The sequence below is a fragment of the Ammodytes marinus genome, assembly GCF_949987685.1.
Source record: "Ammodytes marinus genome assembly, chromosome: 8".
NCBI lineage: Eukaryota > Metazoa > Chordata > Actinopteri > Uranoscopiformes > Ammodytidae > Ammodytes > Ammodytes marinus.
This window is the reverse complement of record NC_137212.1, coordinates 19,270,660-19,295,405: the sequence shown is the minus strand read 5'-3', so window position 1 is coordinate 19,295,405 and position 24,746 is coordinate 19,270,660. Positions and strand designations below refer to the sequence as shown.

The following is a 24,746-nucleotide window of genomic DNA, read 5'->3' as shown; positions in this document are numbered from 1 at the left end:
ATCAACAGTCAATCTGTAAGTGAGCCAGAGTTAGCCTAAGAGGCTAGTTTACATCCATTATCCCCGGACAGATATTCAAAAGGCAACCTAAAATTACGGAAATAATATGCATGTATAAACAACATAGGTATGCAGCGTCTATTGTTCTGTATATCATCTGTCATTTAGTGTTCAAACCTTTTTTGTAAAATACTCTACATGGTAAAACCAACAAACAAGCTACTATTATTTAAACACCCCACTTTATTAAAGAATATTTGCAATTCAGACCATCTTGCCCATAAATTGACATATTACTGGCCAACTCATGACATTCCTTCATTAAACTATATGTCTGTAAAAGTAAACCAAACCTGCAGTCACACTCTGCTTTGTTCTGTTTTTCTCTGTGTGGTCTTCCCCCTTTTGTTAAACCAGTTATTTTCTCTGCAATACCTTTTGACATGTATGACTCAGATTATCATGTCAACAAGGAATTTGGAAAACATGAAATACAACTGGTCTGCTTTGCTTCACTACAGTATGTTTTAGACTAAGCTAAGCCCATTTTTCTTTTATTGGTTCAGAACTTTGCCTGGTGCATTGTGAACTCTAAACAATTGAGAACATTAAAGAAATAATCTACATAGGCAGACATCAATAAGAAATAAGCGAGTGTTTTGAAAATTATATGCAGTCATTGTATAAGGTTTAGTCTACGCTTTACAATTTCTTGAGCGAGCCGCTATACTTGACTAAAATGTCCAGACACTTTAAATCAGTTTAAAGTAGAAGTCCATCTGCATAAATATTGAATACTATCTGGGTCAGGGTAATGCTTAGGCTTATAGCTAGGCCTATGAGACCGAAATTACTGTAGGCTCTAAAATAAGATCTAAATGACTCCAGTGTGATACCCTTTCTTTTGCATCTCCACACCCTTACCTTTTTGAAAATGGTAAATGTTATGTGGCCTAGCATTCAGGACACTTTAACTTCTATATTAAGTATATCAACTAACATTTGCAAGTTGTCATAAAGAAGACAAGATCATCATATCCATGCTATTTACAGCAGAACATAATTTGTGCTTTTTTCCACTTTTTGTTTTTCTCTTTTTAACATCAGATTGTGTATCTGTTCACTTGAATATCCAGACTGATATCAACAGTTAGTTGTTGTAGTCTATAGGCCAGGCTGATATACTGTATGGGCAGGAATGCACTGAATCATTATCATATGAACTGGTGTGTATGGTGTGGTTGAATAATTTCACGTGTGGTCAACTCTGCCTCTCCAGACAGAGAGGCAGTCATCAGACGTCAGAGCTTTACATCTTTATCTGCTCTGACCATGCCATGTCCCCTCCCTTATTCACATGTTCTGCACGAGCCTAATAGTCCCTATGCGACATTAGACATGTTCCTGGTCTAGAGATGACATTTAAGTTTAACTTACATAGTGTGGAGTGTGGACTAGGCTGTGTCAACCTGTTGAATAAACAAGGGGGCATCATGGGTTTAAAGGACTAAGCATATAGCCTTTAAAAATGGGATAGCCTGTAAAATATAGTAGGCTAAATCACCAAGGAATATATTTTACGTGAATTTTAGTCTATTTAAAGTCATTTAGAAGTAGCCTAGCTTTTAAAATATAGCAATGTTTTGCACTACGCTATGAGCTGAGTTTTAGAATTGATACAGAAAGTGGGAGGGAACTTATCACAAACAAAGAGGAAATTCTCAAATGCTGGCTTTCAAGAGAGACACAAAAAATCAAATTTACTTCGAAAGAGACATGACATACAACACAACTCTGCACCTAACTGTAGCACAGTCGCTGTTGCTGAATCGTTGCGGCAATAAACGGAGCTGCTGAACAGAAGAGCAGACCTACAACATCCGGGCAATAGCCAGCTCGCGCAGAAACGGAATGGCGGAGGTAAGTGAGCGAAAACGAGGAATGTAATGAGCCAAATGATAGAGAAACTGGACCGAATTTCGGACCTTTGTCAGCGCGTTCGGTAAACGTGACTGTCGATGGTTTCACCGGCGGCCGAACGCCGGGTGAAAGCGAGCTGTGGGGGCATTTCTATCCGGAAAAGCGGAGGAAGAAATGGAGAACCTCTCCGGCGTACCGCCTCGCTCGCTCCGCGTTCTTGGCTTTAAAGAGCCATTCCCTCTGCCTTGATAGTAAAGCTGTAGAAACAATAGGAGCCCGGCGGGGTTTAACTCGGTGGTGCTGAACTATTTCAGGTGCGCCCCGGCGACGAAGTGGATTGGGTGAAAATAAAAAGTTGGAAGAGATGTCACGACTCGGCGGCTGTAAACTCCGGCCGTCTCTTTCGGTAATATTGAGAACTAGGCTAGTTTATTTCCTTCTTGTGCCACTCGCAGTGAGCCAGAGAGAGGAAGAGACGTTCAGCACCAAGTCACAGGAAAGCGCCCCTGGTCAGACAGACAGCGCCCGATGGGCTGGGAGAGGCACGCCATAGGAATATTTAGGTTTCAATGCACTTTTACAACTTATCTGACTAGAAGTGGTGTCCTGAAAAAGTATAGGCCTATAGGCTACTAACTCATGGAGTGTGTGAACTAGGGTGGGATTGTTAACACCCTTATAGCCTGCCCTGTAGCTACCACTAGGCTACCAGAAGTTTGTTAACTTCTTCGGCAAACTCTGATGTGGCCTCAACTTGCGTGTCCTTCTCAAAGTCATAGCCTACTGTATTTTAGCTCAAAAAGCAAAGCCCATATTGGAAAACATGTTGACACAGTAAAAACTAAGAGTTGTCCCTTCATACTTAAAAATAACAACTGTTATCTTTGTACTTCTAACCCGCATCAGTTATGATTCTGTGAAGGGTTATCTGATTTTCTTTAAGAAAAAGGGACTTGAACGTTTCTTATTATAGTCAAGTTACAGTTGGATATTGCAGAGTATTATCCTTTGGATGATACTTGTATCCCTACAGTGGTTCTTATGCATTAAAAAGCGCTTTAAAAGTCAAAAGAGTCAGCTGACCTGTAATGGGATGAGCAAGGATCAGCCACTGTTTGATCCCCCATGTTGTTCTTCGTGTATGATGTGTGCACATGCGCCACCAATGCAAGCAGGAATGTGCTGCCACATTGTGATGCACCCCCTCCCCCCACGCTGTTTTACATGATTTTACATGAAGGTCTGTACAAATAATGCCCTGTGTTTGTGTGTGTTTGTGTGTGTCTGCAGGTGGGTGAAAAGCTCCGGAAGTTCAGTGTGCAGGTTGTGGCGTAGTGGATGAGAGTGGATGCGATACAGTGATGAAGGCCCTCAGCAAGAGAAGCAGAAGTCTTAAGTGACCTTAGAGGAGTTTGAGGATAACTTTTGCCCCATGAAGATGGCAACGCAGTCCCACACTGTACGGTCAAGCTCAGACATGTCTGTATATGTTAGTTAGATGTTGCATGAAAGCCGCCATGTCTTTTTTTTTTTTGATCATGTGAACTTAAAAGCTGCATTCCTTATCCCGTAGCTTACATTTCCACTGTTTTCTTATTCCTACTATTGGAATTTAATGATTTAACTTAAATAGCTAAATTAATGACTTTGATAGTTAGCAATAGTGTTATTGAAGTTGTATTCAAATATGTATTAAGTTGGGATTTACATTTAATAAGTCAGTCAGAGGACCAACATCATTCATCACTTTGGCTGTGTCTTGATTCAGAGACCACGCACTTGGTTGGACGCAGTCTCGCGGTCTATGAAGGCTATAGCCTATGAAGGCCGATTTTAAGGCCGGTTTTAAGGCCAACGAGCCTTGTTAAACGAGACGGTCTCCGCAGGTCTCGGTTTACGAGCATTTCCGGTTTACGTAACAAGCCGTTACCTTGCGTGACGACTCGCCACTCCTGTGCTGCCTAGCAACCCTGATTGCTGCCAACGGAGACAGCCCTGTCAATGGAGGAAAAAAGAAAAAGAAGTTGCCTACCAGACGAAAAGAAAAAAAAGTACAAGAAAAAAAGAAAGGAAGATAAAAGTTAAGAAGATGGAGCAACACGTTGCTGTTTTGTTATTTTTTATTTTATTTTATGCAATCTCTGAAAAAAACGCAATGAATCATGGGATATGTTGGGCCACGAAGGATACATCTGATGCAGCCTTCAAAACTGCTTCAAAACCGTGAAACGAAGGCTGCATTTCACGACCGCATATGAGGAGCCTTGCAAGGAGCCTTGCAAATGGGACAGCCTTTGCGCGCCGCTATGACGCAATCGGTCTTCAAATGCAGCCTACGAGGCCGGTTCCAAGACCGCAACCCCTGAATCAAGACACAGCCTACGTTTTACTGATTTCAGAGCCATTTTGTTGAATACAAACAGATTTAGAGCTCTAAACATGCATATGGCATATTTTTTGTGCAACCTGTCTTGTGGAAATTGCATAGAGGAACCTCCATTTACAGTATGTATTTTAACACCACCCAATGGTGCATCCTTTACAGTCAGAAAGCTCTGCATCAAAGCCTATAGTAAGGCACACACAAAAACGGGCGTCAATTCTGTCCTTCAGGAGTAATGTGCAAATAACATATTGTCTAATCAGCAGCAGCAGCGAACAGAAAGATTGTAGATTCGCTTCAAGCGCCGACCTATGCCCATTTTCACAACATTGAGAAACAATGAAAGATGGCGTCCTTTTAATCCTGGCTAAAAATCACATTCAAGGTGCTTGAAGCTTCCCCTGAAAACAAAGCTCAGAAAAAAACACCGCTTTTGATTTTCACATCTGCTTCAAATCTGACTGCCCCGGACTGGTTTTTACAATGCAAAAATATCTAGATAGCGTTTGCTTATTGAATTGTGGAGCTGAGGAGATAATTCGGCAAATGTGAAAAAAATACCAAGAGTGTCTTTGAGATCTTGGAACAGAGAGGTGGATAGAAGAAGTAACTTTGAAGTATACCTGGAAGTAACTCTTACATCTCCCTCCACCTGTCGCTGTCTCCCTCTGTTTGTAGGCCAGTGAGCTTCCTTTGGAGGAGCTGCTGGCTCTGTACGGCTACACAGTGTCAGATCCAGAGAAGGAGACCTGTCACATGGCCGCCAGCCTGCCAGACATGACACTGGACAAGGTCAGATAAAACCTCAAAGGCTGGGAGGGCACTTCTGAAAATATTATTAGTGTATTGTGTTTTTTTTTTGTCTTCTTTGCTAAACCATGCTGTTCTTTTGCTTATTTATTCGGAATGTGCAGGATCAGATAACTGAGGATCTCTTCCCTGGGGAGGAGGGAGAAGAATCATCAGCTGATGATCTCACCCCCTCAGTCACTTCAAACACCTCAGAACTGCTCCGCTGCCTTCAAGGTAACATTCACTCAAACATGACTATACGACATTTCAGGTGATCCCAGTTCTCCCAGCCAGATCATAGAATGGAGCTTCATAAATTTAAATTAGTTTATTTCTGTGTTATTATTAGTTATGGGCCCTTCTTTTGTGACAGCATGTGCTGCTTCATGTGTGTCTCTCTCTCCATATCACTGAATAATGTCAGGGACACTGAGACATTTCTGAAGGAGTTCAAATATATTCAAACGGCCCATCCATGGTAGTGATTCTATTTGAACCGAGTGACAGTATTGGTGCTGCCGAGGCCACAAAGTGTCATGGAAGCTGAATATATGGCAGGCAGGTTGCTTTAGTATCGAGACACAGTTAAAAAGTAGGAAGATCGGTGTTCCTCTACGATTAGTTTCCCCTTTTCTGTTGGCTGCTTTATCTTGAATTGTACTTTATACCGAGTCAGATGTATTGGATTTTTGTTGTTGTTGTTATGTCCACCCTGCCTCTATCGCTGTCAGTGTCACCTGATGCTGTCTTTGGTTGGTCTTACTGTAGTAAACGATAAACTTAAAAAAAACTAACACGTTTCTGGAATGTTTATTGAAAGAAGTTGTCAGAAGAAAGAATACTTCACGATGGCATCAAGAGCTTTGAGGAAATCTTTTTGACGTGAAGTTCTGTGTACAGTCTTTTGAACAGATCCCCTCTCTGATGTTGTCTCACAGGTGGGGACAAAGACACATCAGTCAGCTCATCAGACGAGGACTCAGATGAAGCCTCTGGTCCCTCCAATGAAGAGCACAAGGTAGGCCACACACAATGACACACACCGCATGATCACTGGACATTTCTCCAACGGACAAATGTTTACTTTGTCTTTGTTTAATTAAGACATATAAATCGTGTTGTGCAACATGTTGCCATTTGCTGTTCTTTATGGGGTTAAAATAGCACCACGCATGTTTCTACTAAAAGATCGCTAGCGGTTCTTACATTTGAGTCAATGAGCAATGGAGGTCTTGGCAGCTTCAGAGAAAAATGTCAAAACATACAATATGAAATTCCTGCAACCACTTTGTTTGACCAATTGAAACCCAAACTCAAAATAAACTCTAAAACCGAGGACCTGATTTTAAACATAACCCTCAAAGCCACGAATAAATTGGTTTTGATTGGGCCTTCAAAAATGCAGCATTTACTAATGTTTTTATTCATGCAGGCCACACAAAAAATTAGAGGTGGGCATAGATTAATTTTTTTAATCTATATTAATCTCATTGAATTTTGGAATTAATCTAGATTAATCTAGATTAAAATGGCTCATTTGAATTAATTCATAATATGTGTGTGCTCCCTAAATAATGACTCAAAGTAAGTCTTTGAGAACGTGTTTCTCAAGCCAGGTGGCGCATCAGACCAGGGGCTCATCTCCTGTTTCCAACATGCATCACAAACTGCTTGAGGAAGCTGTTCTACTATGATAATTGGTGATGAAAATAAATAATGTTCAACAAGATGTTACTTAGTAACGCGTTACCGGCATAGGACCTCTTTTTTCAGTAACGAGTAATCTAACGCGTTACTATCTCCAAACCAGTAATCAGATTAAAGTTACTCATCAAAGTCACTGTGCGTTACTTTTTCTGTCATTTTCCTTAGTGAAACATTTTACATAACTGCACAAATGACTGCGATTGCGATTTTATGTAAATAAATGTGCGCGCATGTGTCTCTAAACGCTCCAACTGCTCCAACCGCTCCTCTCGTCTTTTTGGTAGCGCCCCTCGTCTCTGACATGCAGCGTGTGTGTGTGCCTGTGTCTGTGTCTGTGTGTGTGTGTGCAGCAGCATTACGGCCGAGTCTAAACTGAACTGTGGCGCAAAACATAGTTTTCCCCCCGATGAAATAATGTATAGCGTCTGCTATGGGGATATTTAGGATTCGGGTACGGTGACGTTGACGTTGAAGTTGAAGAGATAGAAGTGTTTAAAACTTGGAAACTTATAGTCACGTGGCGACCGGTGGCCACACACACCCACCCTGCGTTCCAATGCCCGATTGTGTCGTGGGCAAGTGATGGAGAGAGAGAGCGGCGGGTGTGTGAGAGAAGCTTCGCTCCTGCAATAAAGGCTCCTCAAGTGTCAACAACGGCCCCCGGCTATTATTACCCGACCAGAGAACACACGGAAGGGGGTTCACCCCTACGGCGAACAGCCATCGGCCCTGGAGGGAACCATCTCCCCTGAGCCGAACAGGAGGTGGAATAAGAGATTAACGGCGATATTTTTTTTATCGCCGATAAGAGTCTGGCGTTAACGCAGCACGTTAACGCCGATAACGGCCCGCCACTACAAAAAATATAACTGCGAGTACATTCTGACCAGTTCTGATACCAAAGTAGCTTAGTACTTCGGCCCTAACTTGGTTGTTGTCAGGTTGTTGTCAGGTACTTGTATTTTCAAGTGGTCAGGTCTTCTCGCAGAACCTTACCACACAGCACATACTTGAATATATCATTGCTGCCTTTTGTGATCAAGTAGGACACATTTCTGAGTGTTATACAGACTGTTTCTTTGGTCTCCTTCACAGGAGATCATGGTTGGCTCCATGTACCAGGCAAAAATCCCACCAGTCAATCCATATACCTACCATGAGACAAGTGAGTAACTGAAAATGTCCAAGTTTGGAGGCTATGTATGTATTCTCTTGATTAGTTTCCTCTTCCTCCTCACCTTTCCATTTCCAATCCCAGCATCTTCTTCCTCCGATCTTTCTACTGCAAGTCACCTCATTCTCTCACCCTCTCTCTGTTCCTCTAGCCTACAGTGAGGACCAGTTACTATGGAGGCCAGGTGCTCTGCCTGTGCAGGAAGTGGAGGAGTTTTTGCAGTATGCACAGAGACCGCGTAGCCAGAAGGGGGCGGCATGCACACAACCCAAAGGTGTAACTGTCCGGGACAATGAACAGGTACAGTAACTTTTACATTCTGTCCCAGAAGTCACTTTTTTAACCTATGTTAAAGGTGCATATGCAGTTAATGTTTACACTTGCAAAGCTTGCCGTAAGTTTACAAAACATATTTTCTTAATATTTTTAATTCTTCGTGTTGAATAATTCTATCATCATAAATCAAAACCAAATATTTTGAGTAACATAGAACCAAATGTAAGACTAGAATATGTGTGTACAGCAAAATTGTGGGCCCTGCTGCTGTAAACAACAACATATTACTTTTTAACTTCAAACTGTGTTCCAGGGATCTAATTTAAGTAAGTTTGTTTATTCAGTGTTGAGAAAATGTTCACTTTTCTGACACAACCGAAGTTACAGTGTGCACTGTTAAGTATATCAGTGATTCTTGAGAAGTGGGACAAAACAGGGTGCAATGTTGAAAAAATACAAACCCTATGTTTAGGCAAATTAAATAACATGTATGTATCCAACATATACTAAGCTACTGAGCTAAGCTTTGACACAACATTGTCCTTTTTATCAAAATGGGCATTTTATCTTTCCATTCCTTATTTTGTGTCAACACCGTCAGACACCAAAAACACAAATTCATTTTCCCTCAATTTATCCTAGACCCATGAGATGTATAGTGATCACAAATATTCACCAAGATTGACAGAGGCCACAAAAAATATTTTCAAAATGTATATGAAATTTTTTTTTTTGACATCTGACGGTGTTGACATATTTAACGTTTCTTAAACAGAACAAATGGAGTTTTTCTAGTAGCCATTTGTTTTTTCTGTTGAGGATAGGTGCTAGTATGGACTACTTCAGGAAAACAAAATGATCAAAACATTTGAAATAACTTCTTCACATATAGTAAGTCGGTGTTGACGTATCATAGTTGTGACGCAGGACTTTCAAGATTTGGAATGTAAAATATTCTAAAACTACAACACTTATCAGAGCCTGTCTGACTCTAATGTACTCTGCAGAGGTAGAATGTGACAAGAGGTACTTCATAGTGACAGCTGCCCCTTATTTTGGCTGATTTTCTTACATTTTAATGGATTGTCTGACGGTGGCAACAAAAAGTGTCCCACCACTTTGAAACCATATAAAACATGAATGTGTTGAAGAAAAACTGCTTGTATTGATATGAGAGATTATTTAGTGTTGCTTTTGATGGGAAAAAAGCACCTTTTAGTCATTAAAGTACATTTTTATAGGTTTTAATGCATATGAAAGATTGAAACCCTCTCTGTGGACACACTGTTTTGGACATCGTGAGAAGATAACAAGTGTCATATATTTGACATAATAATGATAAAATTTAATTTAAGGGGATACTTGTGCTTCAGACATTCTATTCTTAATCCCTAATAACATCTACAATTTTAAATATTTTTATTTTTAAAGATAACTACATATGGAAGACAGCCTTTTGTCCTGGTTCTCAAGAATCACTGATATATCAGCTGTGCTGCTGAATGTAGTGATAAAGCAAAGGACTCAGTGTCCCAACTGAGCACATTAAGGTGTTGAGGCTTCGCTGTGGTTTTAGAGCTGGGTTAGTTAGCTTTAGGAAAATTGAGAGATTGGGTTTTCATTGCTTTCAATGTACATTTCCTAAAACTAGAGGGCACATTTCTTGTATGTGTACCAATACTACACCAATAAAGATGACTCTGAATAGATGGTGTTCTGCTAGTATCTGAAGTAGAACTCAACACTTCATATTAAGTTGTGCTGCTTGGCGAAAGCGTGAGATAGGGGTAAGTTAGTTAGATAATAATGCATTAGATAGTGGATCATGGTTTGGTCAGTCCCTATCAGGGCTCATTCTGTGTCATTGATTGAGCAGGACTACGACTGTATTTCACTCAAGCAGACATCAGGTTTTAGAGCCATTGTGTTTCTTTTTGTTACAGTTATACACTTATCCTCCTCCCTTTCTCTCCATTCTCAGGCACTGTATGAACTAGTGAAATGCAACTTCAATGCAGAAGAGGCTCTGAGACGATTATGCTTCAATGTGAAAGTGTTTAGTGGTAAGAACCTTCCTGTGGTCCTACAGTTTTTTTCCAAGCTGCTGATACACCTACTTATAATCCACTCATAATCATTGAGTGTGACAATGACTGAAACATATTTCTCTACTTATAAAATGGTTTTATGTATTTATATTTCCTTTGGCAAAATGTTTCATTTCCGTACATTTCCCACTAATATTTAGAATTGCTTAACTCACTGCTTTAGAACACATGTATCCCCGCTGGACTCTATATAGCAATGTTAAAAACCTTTACTCTTTGATTTGCAAGTGAAAGTACTGAAAATACATTTTGTGTCCCTCACAATATTAGCTTGAAGCCAAAATATTTGGGATGCCACTTGGAGAATACACATCCCAGGCATGGCACACATCATGCCCTTGTTTTGTATTCAGAAAGGAACTACATAACTTAGTATTTGTTGTAGACTCACTCATTCCCAGAAAGGTGGCTTTTTATTATTATTATTTTTTAATTTCAGATTTGTGAATGACATGCAGGATGAATACTTTTTTATTAATTTTAGTTTACATTTTTTTAATCAAGGGTGGTCTAGAATTTAAAGACCTTTGGGGGGGACTTCAAGTGCTCATCAAGTTTGTTTCTCCCTAAGTGCAGTCAATGGTCAAACTGTTTGATATAACAAGAGTTATTCACATCCAGCCAGCTGAGTCCTGAGTTGAGCAATTAAATTTCTATCTCTAGGATGAGATAACAATCTTCTTGGAAAAAGAAGAGAATGTACTTGCTCACAAGTTTAAAGATAAGTTCCTCATGAAATGATGTGTTTCAGAAACTCAATGAACTAAATTTGCAGTCGCAGGCCAACGACACAGACCTTTCACGGTGTGGGAGCGTGAAGTTAAACGTTGAGTTCAATAAACTTTACAGAACACAGTGCTCCCACGTGTGGAAAAAAAAACCCATATATTAGTCATATGAAAGCATTTCTGCTGGAGGATACTGCACAACATGACTGTTTCTGATATCCTTTCAATGCAACAGCGGCTGTTGACAGTTCACTGATGTGACCTTGTGACCTCATAATCAGCAGTGGGGTGAAGTCTAATAGCTTTGCTGTAGTTTGGAATGCAGTGGAAAGAAAACAGCCACTAATAGGTCACAAAGTCCCGGCCATACTCCTACCTTTTGCCACATCCTGCTTTGCTTTTTCTGCAGCATCCGCATTCAACTGAAAACACAGGTCAAAAACCGGATCTTTAGAGGAACTACAAACGCCTTCTTTGTCAAGATCTACAGCTGAGATTGGATTGCATTGTATTTGTAATTTAAATGACAATCATACATTATTGTCAATTAAAATGGATGTGTAGTACGAAGAACATACCAATTGTGTTTACCGTTTTTTCTTAATTTTTTTAGAAGAGCTGTGTGCCTGGAGTGAGGAGGAATGTAGGAACTTTGAGCACGGCTATCGAGTTTACGGGAAAAACTTCCATCTCATTCAAGCTAATAAGGTGAGTGCGCAGGAGAAGTTCTTAAATTGAAAAGTAATTTTTTTTAAGGTATGTCTACTGTACTCATAAGATGTATTTGATGGGACCCCTTTTTGTCACTCAAAGCTAAAAAAAAAGCTTACGTTTTTCCTCTTGCTCAGGTACGGACGCGCTCGGTTGGGGAGTGTGTGGAGTATTACTACATGTGGAAGAAGTCTGACCGTCACGAGTACTTTACCCAGCAGACCACCAGGCTCAGCCGCAGGAGGTTCAACCTGCAATCAGGGAACATGTGAGTACATGCGTGGGATAAATGGATACAGAAATACAAAACAAAGATTGTGTGCAAACAGGAACGTCAATCTGCAGGTTACATCAGGTGTAAAATACAAGTGGAACTACTGTTGACTTAAACATAGCTCCTGTTTACATTTTTCGAGCACAAAAGCAAGTTTCGTTTCACCTAAAAGGCTTTGGGGGAGCAGCAAAAATCTCAGAGATAGATTTAATTCGGCAATATAAAGCTCTGTAGAAAACCGATTCGAAATCCGAGCCTAATAACAAAGCATTTTTGCTTGTTTTAATGTGATTATGTGTCTTTATAACTTGAACTAGTGCCATCCACGCTAACAGAGGTTGTTTTGTGTGTTGCAGGGAAGATGGAGAGCAGGAAGGGGAGGTTGGGGAGGTTGGGGAGCTCGAAGGAAGCAACAATTCCTCAGGCTTGTTGTCTCACAGCTCCATGGGCAATAGACAGCTGGAGTCCCCATTACCTCCACAGTCCAGTCTGGACCTGGACAAACCAGGTAAAAGTTCAATCTTTCAAGCATCTGATTTGGTGGCCCTTACTCTGGAAACTGTTGCCATAGTAGAGTACGTTTTTCACTCTTGTAGATGATCACCATAATAGTGCAAGCAAGGGTTACACCGCTATAAAGTCCTCGCATGATTCCATGTTTACAATAAGACAGAACCTCAAGTAAAGTTCTTAGAAAATGTCCATTCATTTAAACAACGCTTTAAACCGAGCTGGTTATAGAGCACATGGTAAAACAATTCCAAACACAGTGGGTCTATGGTGTCCAATAACTCTGGCAATACGTAGAAGGAGCTTTGTTTCTCTACCCATCTTTCTGCATATATCATTGACATACCATGTTAGACCAATTTTTTCAAAACACATAATATTCTGTCATCCATTATGTTTTACAGGCAGTTCTCAGAATTTAATTTACTTTTCTTATGAACATCTCATTTTGGTTACATGGCTCGCCTTTTATTTTGACGTCACATATTCATTATTGTGTTCTGAATCGTTTTTAATGTCTCACATCCTTTGTTTTCCCGACTATTTTGTTTCTTTTGGTGTGTCTTGTGATTGTGTGTGCATGACTGTATCTGTATGTATGTGCATGCATTGCCATGGTTCTCCAGAGGAGGAGGGCCGTCCCCGGCGCAGACGAACTCCCCGCTTTCTCTTAAAGCCATGAACTGGGTCCAGACAGGCCACAGAAAGCAGGCTGGGCCTGCAGGTAAACAAGGCAAGCAGAGAGAACTAGAAATAGACATTTATACAAAGACAATTATAAAAAGACTATGAATAATCTGGTGATTGGAAGAAAATGTCATTACTTTGTCTGTGGTAGATAATTCAACTCTAATTCGAGCCAAACGTCACAGGGCTGTTGTATCCAGCCATAAAGCCTCCTCTGGTTATTCTCTAAATGCCACTTATGACGCACAGATGATGCCAGTTATATTTAGTCATTTCAGATTTAATTCAGGCCTTGGTTTATTCACTTTGTATGTTTAGGTTTCAGTTAAGAGCCTTTGATATTTACCGTCACACCTACTTAAAGTATAACTTTTGTCATATAAAAATGAAATCTGACTGTTGAAACCACTAACCTGTAAAAATAGTTTCAAATTAATCATACTCCATTTCAATTTAACATTCTAAGTTAATCATTTTTTTTGTGTTAGCTGTGGTGCATATTGACAGCTTACAAACAAACACAGTGCAGCCCTATAGGATTTCACAATGCAAATCAACAAATATAAAACATTTCAAATTGTATACTGCTGTTATACTGACCAATAAGGCAGATACATTTTCCACTTTTTTGACAACTCGCGAAACTTTATGTGAAAAAAGTAATGATAGAATCCCCCTTAATTATGCTAAATTAAGAGCCACTTAAGTGTCTGTTAGTTACTCTCCATAATTAAAGAGGAAAAACACCCGGTGCCATAATCTGTTGTTGATCCGTCTTCCAATGAACTCCTCTCTCTATGTGTCCAGATGGTGAGCTGGTGATGGGGCTGTCAGAAGACTTGTGTGGTGGTGAAGGAGGATGCCCTCAGCAGCTGTTTGGCTGTCCCTTCTCTCTGCTGCCCATGGACCACCTGCCTGATCCTGGCTCAGGCATTGGTTGTTGTCCCTCAGTTGCTCCAGTGGGTCTCCAGTCCCAGCCCTCCCCCCTGAGCTTGCTGTGGGCCAATGGGAGCCCTCCGTCCTGCCACCACGACAACCACCACCGCGTCTCTGGCTCCTGCTCGTTCTACCAGCTACACACGCGTGTCGGCGGCGGGGGACCTTTTCTTTCCGAGGGCCTGGACTGTGGTACTACTGCTACAGGAGGTGTTGGGGCTGGCTCCCCCTATGGGCTGCAGCTGGGATTTAGCCTGTCTCCGTCTGCCTCTCCTCCCTCCTCCTCCTCCGCTCTGCTCCCATCACACTTCCAGGTGTTTGGAAGCCTGCTGCACCCGTCTCCTCCCATCCAGCACCCCCGCTCTCTCACACCATGAGGAGGGGAGGGGGGGGGTATCAAAACTGAGTGGTACTCTTCATGGTTTGCCCCATGTGTCGAGATCTCTTATCTGTGTCGGTATTTACACCAGATTTGGAGAAACCAGGACAAAAAGTGCTTAGACCTTATTTTTGATGGACCTACTAACTGTGTTGGGGAGAGGAGGAGGAGGGGGGGGGGGTTACTCGTCTGTATGAACCCTTTTTTTAATCTGAAACACTTGAACCCTCTGTCCATTGTGGAATGCCGAATGTTAATCACTACATTCAGGTGTTGACTATGTTCATTAACAGAGAATAACCACAACCTGCAGCGTACTGCTATGGATTGATTATAACTCATACATACTTGTGAAAGCACTCGTTAACATTTTAACATTTAACATTTTTTCTTTCCTCAAAACAAATCAATTTTTACTGACAACGACGTAAACCACTGTTCCTTTATTTTCTTATTTATGAGGATAGATTAGTGTAACCGCAGCTCAGATTTCTCTCAACTCCTTCCAGCAAGATCCAATCAACGGGATCTCTTCTCATATGTTCTGTATATTGCTCACTGCAGCCATCTGAGATCAGAAATGAACAAAGTAACATTTGCTAACGTTCAGTTCTTTCACATGGTCAGAAGAAAAGGAGCACAATATTTCCGCTGTTTTTTATTTTTTATTTTTATTTTTGTGAAATTTTCTGGCCATGTTCTTCATTCGAAGACTTCCCAATTTCAATGTCAAAATGCACATGTACACATTGGTTAGTGAATGCTAAAAACACAGTTTCTCAGGTTCTGCAAATTTGTATTGTCTCCAAGCAAAAAGTGATTACGCTATTGGAGGTTAATCGGATTCGTTGAGGCACAGCGTGTTGGTGTGAAAAATAAAAAACTTATCAAATGATAGATGTTGGAGTCCAAAGATCATGAATTTATGAAATGTAATAGTTTTTGCACCTTCTGCTGATGTCCAATCAGTTAACATTGTGAGCAAGTGTGTACAGTATAGTGTTTTTGGAGTGGGACAATTTCAAACTGTCAACTCTGCCATACATATTCTGAAACATCTCACATGTGTATATGCATTAACATTACTAGTATTTAGTTATAGAGGGCAAATCTCCAATAAGAACAGCATAAGAGATGTTGTATTCCCAGGGTCTATCTTATGTACTTTCTTAGCCAACAAGGAAGTTCAGAAATAATGTCATAGTTTAAACCTACAAAAACAGTTCAGGGTTGAGAAAATGTGGTTAATGTATTCTCAAAAGACCGATAAATGCATGTAGATGGACAGAGCTTAGTTAAACTGGTTACAGTAAATATTATTTGATTATTTAAGACAATGGAAGCAGAGTACATGTGCTTTAAGATGTCTCTTTTTTTTTTAAAGTCATAAATTTTTAGTCATTTCAAAAAACCATGTATTGATTCGTCTATTTATTCATAAATACATATGTGGTATTTTTGTTCAGCACATCAGTATATTTCGGTCACACTGTCTCTCAAGAGGTTAAAGAAAAGTAGCAGGGAGGGAAATGATCTATCCCCGCATTCTTTCATCTGTCCTTCTTCGTATTACTGTCTGTACATGTGGGTGCCCTCTCTGTGATCTTTGTTTAAAAGCCAAGCCTGTTTCAGATAAATGTTTTGTCTTTGACTGTATACATGAGCAGGAGTTCAGCACAAAACCATGTAAGCAGGAAAAGGCACCGAACCACTGCCTGTTGTAAACGCTCTTATGTTTTACTTTTATGTTGAGCAATTTATATCTTGTTTTGCTTCTGTTGTGTTTGTAATTATTATATTTTGTCAAATAAAATACGAAAAAGAAATCATTGAAATGAACATGGGTGAAATATATTTCTTTCTTATACATTAGATAATTAAATATAGTAAAAGCTAAAATAAGCTTAAATAAATTATTAATATTTGAGGGGGCGCTCGTGGTGTGGTGAGCGTTACCCTAAAGACTCAGTCCCCATCACAGCAGACTTGGTTCGGGTGCGTGGTCGGTTCTCTGCATGTCCTTCCCTCTTTGCCCCATTTCATCTCTGTCTCTCCAAAATCTATCTAATAAAGCAAAAAACGACAACAAATAATCTTAAAATTATTTTGAAAGCATCTGCACAGATTACACATGTAATAATTTCAATATTGTTTTTGATGATTTATTAAGTGCTAGGGGAGAGTGGCCTAAGTTGTGCAACTTTTCACTCAAAGTGACTTTAAAGTAAGGCCTTGACAGTAAAGTCTCCAACTCAAATATGTACATATATTTCAGGGTGTTGTGCATCCCTGGCAATAAAAACTTTGGATCTGGAATAAACTGTTGAAGAAATATAGCTTTCGGAAAAAAAGTTGTCTTGATGCACAACTTGCCCCCGGTGTGGTGTAAGTTGTGCGGTTGGAGAGAATACCATGGGGTGAATTGTGCCATTGATATATATCTCATAAACTGTAATGCAAGACAAATCCATTAGACATTCACTTATTTAAGGTGTATTTAAAGTAAATAAAGTAAATAGTTGACAAAGATTGAAGGACAATTTTCTTAAACAAGGCCTAGCAGATCTAATGGTTTTACCTGCAAAGCTCACAATGACAAAGTCACCATCATCATCTTTCTGGCCATCTGAACTCTCATCAGTGGTGTCGTTAAGTGGAATTGAGATGTCACTCTCTTCTGAGCTACTGTAGACAATCACTTTCTTTTGGTGACCAGCGTATACAGCCATGCCACTGGCACAACTCTCAGAAATGTACTTTGCACTAGTTGCTCTGTGCTTGTGGAACCAACTGCCACCTGACAAATGTGATTCCCCCCTACATTTCTGCCTTTAAATCAAGGCTCAAAACCCATATGTACACCCTGGTGTTTCCTCCACATTAACTATCTTACCTCTGCACTAATATATGTGTTTATGTGGATGTATGGGCTTTACGTCTTTTATTTTGGTTATTGTTATTTTACCTTCATTGTTTACCTACTGAATGCACTATGTACAGCACTTTGGACAGTGCAAACTGTCATAAATGTGCTTTTATAAATACATTTTACTTACTTACTTACTTACTTACTTACTTACTTACTTACTTACTTACTTACTTACTTACTTACTTACTTACTTACTTACTTACTTACTTACTTATAACTCACCCAGGCCCTTAGGCACAAATCACCCCAATCCCAGAAATTTGGATAATAAGCATGATGCAGCAATTTAGGGCTGACATCGTGCTAACTGTATAGACTCAAAATGTAGCATACCAAAGCACTAAAACGTGTCAAATGTTTTCAAACTTGTCTATAATTGTTCAGACACAATAATCAAAAAACCTTGATCATGGAAATTTTACTTTGAAAGGCAAAACACAGTTTTTTGAGCTTAAATGTGCTTATATCTTATTCCTTGTGTCTCCCTTCTTTACAGGATGAGTCAAATGGATGGCTCTTCTTAAATATGTGGTCACATTTCCAATTTCTTCCACGGTTTTCTAGAAACAAGGGGTGGCACAACTTCCAAAATGCACAACTTAGGCCACTCTCCCCTACTTATAGAATCTCACATTCGATGTCATTATTGGGACTCAATGCACTCACCACTTACTCTTCATCAAGATGTTTACCAAAGTCCAGAAGGTGGCGCTATTGCTCCACTGAACCTCTGACAGACGCAAGGTAGTCGACCTCTCTGCAAAGCATCACATCGACTGAGATGGACAGCAATGAACGTAGATTACATTCGACTGGTTATTTGAGGAATTACTTCTCTCACCAGTTTATGTTAACCACATCCACACTGACCACCATTTTCCCGGTACAGAAAGAACCCTTTTACATTAATAGTTCAAGGTCCAAAGAACCTAGAATCCATCTTAACTCAACCTATGTTTGTCCTCATGCAAACAGTCATCTCTCAGAGACCTGACCGCTTCCAAACAGTCCATCATTCCACTCAGCTAACACAATTTTGTTTTCAAATTACAGAGCAACGCTGATGTAAACTTCTATTTATTATATCTTGTGTCAGGCACATTTAAAGACATCAGTGATGTGCCACTGAAACTCTGCTGCTAACACTGTCTGTATACTTGAGAGGCTAATGCGTAAGACCTATTTTCTAAAGGAAGACGTTGGTTGACCCTGGGCTTTATGTTTTTTCAAGATGGTGATAAAGCTCCTTGTTTGCACATGAAACAGGTATTGCGCAACAGGAGCCAGAGTGCTCTCTTCAGCCTTTATTTAGACATAAATAGGTGTTCCAGAGTCAACTTATCCTTGGACAAATGATGCTATCTTTTTCACCCCACTGTTAGCCTATATAGATGCAGATGTATTGTTATTTTGCAGAAACAGTTAGCGGCAGGCCGACATCTGTCTTAAGGAGAACTTGGATCTGTGTGCGCAGTGAGCATGCAAGAAGAGTGATGGCTATAGTAGGCAAATAGTAACAGCATAGATGGTAATGTGCTTAGTTTTGCATGGACCCACCTACTTCGTGTTATTACTGTGTACCTTTTTAACCAGTGGGAGCTGCCAAGTATAGTCGTCCACTGTTGACCACTGATCAGCTACAGTGCAGCATTTTGGAGTTAAATGTCTTACCAAAGGGCCCTACACAACAGATGAAACTATTAAGGTACTCACTTCCTCTTCCTGTAGTTTTCCTAAACCTTGTGACCACAAGGTTGTTTAGTTCCTCCTTGAAAGCAGCAGTGTAACTACTGCACGACAATGGAGTAGTCAGTTGATTTTATTTTAGCTTTATTATTGATGTATTCTAAAAGAAAAAGAGAGACATCGGGCTACTGGTTTGAAATGCTGCCAAAAATTTCTGTTGTGTATTCAACAATGTTATTTCAGGATGGAGTCCATTTCCAAAGGTCACAGATTATTGAACACAGAGAAGAGGTATCCTTTTGAACGTGTCTACAGTCAAGTACAAATGTGGGGAAATGTCAAGTACGTTCCTCTCGGCTGGCCTACAGCAAAAGGTAGAAGGGTTCGTTTTGTGTCTGAACTCACACTTGCCAATTCATTCATGTTGAAGGTAATTCTCTCTGTGTTACTTTAAGTCTTAAGGCCCAGACAGTATCTAGATGAGCACCTTAAACACCTGCTGCGTATAGATTATCGGAGAACAAAGCGGACGGTTGTTCTCAGAGGCCCATGCGCCCTCAGTCCGTTCACCCGATACACAGTCAATCTTTACTTCCTCTACCTCAGTATCTGGAGTAAGTGGAACTACAGGGTTGCCAGGGGTGGCAGGTGAGAGAGAGAGAGAGTGTGTGTGTGTGTGTGTGTGTGTGTGTGTGTGTGTGTGTGTGTGTGTGTGTGTGTGTGTGTGTGTGTGTGTGTGTGTGTGTGTGTGTGTGTTTTCAGAACCATTACATTTGATATTATATTATGCTAACAGGCAAAGAAGAGGATCATCTTTTGGATTTGTCTCCTTCTCCTGAATGCTTATCTCCAAGAAGAACGTCAGGCTGTAACTTACTGCAAGTTGTTGACAATATAAATTGTTCATATTTTATTTGAACTGCAAGTGACAGTTGTCGCCAATTTGTACATTATATCATAATGTTATGTCTCAAACCTGTCTCCAACCAGCCTCATCCCAGTGAGATAGGGCCTCAAATGCCTGAATTTGGCAGTGTGGAATGCACTTTATCTTCACATCAGACCTAAGTGTCATTTAAGGTAGGAGTCCTGCTAACCAAGTCAAGTGTATTGCATGTGGTTTCAACATTGGCTCTACCTACATTAGAGAGCAAGGGACACATATTGATATAAAGTTTAGGAAAAGACAAATATAACAAAACATAGATACAGAATCAAGTTGTGAAGAAAATAGTATCTCTCTCTCACTCAGTTACTGTCTATTCCACCACCTTCCCCTTTGCTTTTTCTCCCTCTGCTCTGCTACATAGTGCCCTCCACTGGCCTCATGCTGCAGTTCAGCAGTGCAGTTTTACTAGTGTCGGGCAGCAGCACAGCTTCATCAGCTTCATCACTAACTCTAAACAGTCTACAGTCTTAAAAGCACATTTGTTGTGTATGGTAAACATGCTCTTCAGTAATATGTGAAAATAATTATCTGATACATCTTTAACTAGCAAATTTCAAACTTGTATTTATTTTCTTTATTTTTTTAAACCACTTTGATGTGATGCAGATGAAGTGGCCACAGCATCTGGAGTCTATCAAATCTATGATAGCTCACACACTGGCAAGAGAAGGATGAGTCAGTTCACCTCTGTGGGTTCTAGCAGGTGAGAACCAACAGCTTATGTCATAGGAACTATTGCTTGGCATGAAACATTTTGGTAAATGAAGATCACTTATCCCTCACACATGTAAACGTAACGTCTGGCCTGTGGACTTTGCAGTGTAACTTCAGTTCATGGAATACATTAAAAACCGAGATTTATCTGCCACCTTCTGGTTGTTCCTTATTGTAACAAGCTGATTTCAGTCAGGTCAGAAAGACTCTGTGATGTATCGTCCCTAAATGACTTAATATAAAATAAATTAGTGAATGTAAATGATGTGATGATGATTGCTTTCAGAATGTACTGTGTTCTGTTGTCATGAAGGGACCTCCATCGTATTGGTAAAGGATGATGGTTCCTTTTTGAACGGACTCCAGCTTCAGTCCACATGAAGAAGCCAAGTTATTCATTGTGATGGTATAACTTCACAAATGGTCTTACCTGCATAGTAATATGTTCTTGGTATATTTCAATAAAAGCTATCATAGTTGACTCTGTTACTATTTTTCTTTCTCATTTCGTTGACAAATGTTAAGCACTTCCCTTTTAGCTAACAAAGACCACCAAATGTGTGTGTGTGTGTGTGTGTGTGTGTGTGTGTGTGTGTGTGTGTGTGTGTGTGTGTGCGTGTGAGTGTGTGTGTGTGTGTGTGTGTGTGTGTGTGTGTGTGTGTGTGTGTGTGTGTGTGTGTGTGTGTGTGTGTGTGTGTGTGTGTGTGTGTGTGTGTGTGTGTGTGTGTGTTCGTTTGTCAGATGCAGACTATATTCAGAAAGGACCATCCTGGTTTACTGCCTCCTCTGATTTTGCTCTTCATCACTATACTTACACATAGACAAAGGTGCAATTATCCACCTCTCCAATTCTATAACATCAATGACGTAGTGAAGAAAAACAGTGCATGTGCATAGGTTACAAGAAATGTGATCTCACCTTCTACATATTTTATGTCTTCAGGGGGGAGGGGGGGTATAATAATTGGTCTCTTTGTGCAAGATGTCTAGAATCGTCGCTAAATCATGATACGGCCTCCCAACCACCAAAGAGCTCAAACATAGCAGTTATCTGTAATGTTCCTTCATTTTTTTTATGAAGTATACAACTAAATGGCATAAACAGATGAGAAGATGTTCCAAGGAATCAAGCACAAGTAGACATTAAAAGAAGCTGGATTGTGTATATGCCTGGATAGTAGTATACTCGTGTGACGTAATTGCGTCGGCTCTGAGCTCGAATTTGTATCTTGTTACAAATACCTTGGCCTCTGGCTGGATTCATCCCTCTCATTCACCACCCACATCAAGCACCTTCAATCTAAAGTCAAAGCTCGTCTGAGCTTCCTTTACCGCAATAAGGCCTCCTTCACTCATGCAGCCAAACACACACTCGTCAAAATTACCATCCTGCCCATTTTTGATTACGGTGACACCATCTACAGAATTGCATCTCACTCCACTCTCAGCAAATTGGACCCACTCCACCATTCTGCCATCCGCTTTGCTACAGGGGCTCCATTCACCACTCACCACTGCGACCTCTACAACCTGGTAGACTGGACTTCCCTTCACACCAGACGGCTCCATCACTGGTTTCTGCTCATCTATAAAACCATTCTCGGCATAACACCTCTCTACCTCTCTTCTCTTCTACACCTCTCCCACCCTGCCCGCAATCTAAGGTCCAGTGCATTCATTAACCTCTCCATCCCCAAAGTCCGCACTGTCTTTGGACGCAGTGCCTTCCGGTTCGCTGCAGCCTTTGACTGGTACACCCTTCAAAACACCCTTAAACTTTCTGTCTTCACCTCTCTCTGTCTTCAAACAAAACCTGCAAGAAATCTTAGTTGACTCCTGCACCTGCTAGTTGCCCTTCCTGTCATACCCTATTGATTAACTGTTTAATTTATTGTATTGTATTATATTGAATTTTTTAAAGTGTATTTTATATATTTTTGTAAAAGTGTAATATATACAGTATATAACCTTGTTTTCACTTTTAGCACTCCCCTCCCTCTTCCCCTTCAGGCTGCACTTGAAAATAAGAATGTTGTTCTTAATTTGCTTGCCTGGGTAAATAAAGGTTAAATAAAAAAAAAATTAAAAAAAATTGCAACTGTCCTGCTATCTCATCTGGCCTCCTGTTCTCCAGGCCAGGTTTCTCTTGCTGATTAGGAGCTACGCCGCTAATTACGCAAATTTGTTTGCTGAAGGAGAATACATGCAAAGTATAGCCATGTGAGACACCTCTTGGGGTGCAACTTTTACTATTCCATAATTCAGGCAACAGGGAAAAGTTGGGCACATTTCATACAGGACAGAATAACTGAATGACACAGTGTGGAACATACACCAGACCCTGCTCGCAGCAGTCTGACCGTCTCCATCTCCAACTATGAATGCAAAACCAAAAACTTCTTCTCTGATGGACTGGCTCACACTTCCACCCCTAAACTAACTAATGAACTGTAAATTAATAAAACTGTTTAAGCTCAATGCTTTTGCATTGTAGAAATTAATGGATTTTTTGCTCCAAAACAGAACCTTTTAGGCCAAATTGCAAAGCACCTTTGTCCACAATTTACCAACACACATCCGTAATAGCTTCACATATGGAATTTCCGTAAGATTTTCTAAAGTTCAGGCAAATTGTCAGTAACAGAATTTCACATTTGAGCAAGCGCCGACACAAATGTATAGCTTTTATTGAAACAACATACCAAGAACATATTACTATGCAGGTAAGACCATTTGTGAAGTTATACCATCACAATGAATAACTTGGCTTCTTCATGTGGACTGAAGCTGGAGTCCGTTCAAAAAGGAACCATCATCCTTTACCAATATGACGGAGGTCCCTTCATGACAACAGAACACAGTACATTCTGAAAGCAATCATCATCACATCATTTACATTCACTCATTTATTTTATATTAAGTCATTTAGGGACGATACATCACAGAGTCTTTCTGACCTGACTGAAATCAGCTTGTTACAATAAGGAACAACCAGAAGGTGGCAGATAAATCTCGGTTTTTAATGTATTCCATGAACTGAAGTTACACTGCAAAGTTCACAGGCCTTTTCTTGGTTTTCCCCCAAATATCCTCCCGAATGATAGATTATTCATTTGCATACCATCACAATCTTTATCAACAGCTACACAGTTCTGGATAGAACAGAATATTGATTAACTTAATTCTAGTATGCAGAATGTGCAGAAAGTCAGATAACGCCACAGAACACATAGTGTTGGCATGTTGGACTATCTACTTAACTCAAGGGGGCTGAACTAATAGACTTTGGGGGTTAGTGTGGTGTTTGTCATGCAAACAGAGGGAACTGTTAATTCACACAATTTATACACATGGTTGGATGCAGCCGGCAGCGAGCATTGACATCCTGGCTGCTTGGAGGAGAATGACAGTGTGGCGTGGAGTCATGTTGCTGTTCAGTCATGCTAATGTGGCCTATACAGTCCCAGCAGGGCTTGTAAAAAAAAAAAGCCTCCCTGCTTTTGTTGGGTCTGGAAGTTTTTTGTTGTTGTTGTTGCTTTTTTAAATTACCCACCAAGTATGCTCAGTTTGAGTCCACCTCCCAGCGACATGGAGGTGTTGACTAATATTTTTGGACCTTGTCGAGAACCTGTTTGCTTTTGAGTCAGCCTTAATATAAATCTCTCTCATATAGGGGGACAAGAGTGCGCTCCGGGGGAAAGGTTAAGCTCTCAACGTTTGGATGAGGGTTTGGATGGGATCATGTAGGGCTCTCATCTATGGGAGGATTTCAAAGCTGAGTCCTCAATTAAAGCAACAGCCGTGTTTGCAGTGCTTTTAAATCCCATGAATGATTGTATGCTCTTGATTATCTTCAGAATACTTCAGATAAATGAGGTCAGGT

At 40.4% G+C, this 24,746-nt stretch overlaps 1 protein-coding gene across 1 annotated transcript; it reads left to right on the top strand.

The window, feature by feature from the left end:
* The first annotated feature begins 1,890 nt into the window (after positions 1-1,890).
* mier2 (mesoderm induction early response 1, family member 2) lies at positions 1,891-16,392 on the top strand. Its single transcript, XM_080032368.1, has 12 exons — positions 1,891-1,920; positions 3,211-3,379; positions 4,982-5,095; positions 5,218-5,329; positions 6,034-6,113; positions 7,898-7,967; positions 8,128-8,276; positions 10,234-10,315; positions 11,702-11,796; positions 11,937-12,067; positions 12,430-12,581; positions 14,078-16,392. The coding sequence occupies exons 2-12, from the start codon at positions 3,353-3,355 to the stop codon at positions 14,581-14,583; spliced, it is 1,518 nt and encodes a 505-aa protein (XP_079888494.1). The 5' UTR covers positions 1,891-1,920; positions 3,211-3,352; the 3' UTR covers positions 14,584-16,392.
* The last annotated feature ends 8,354 nt before the right edge of the window (positions 16,393-24,746 follow it).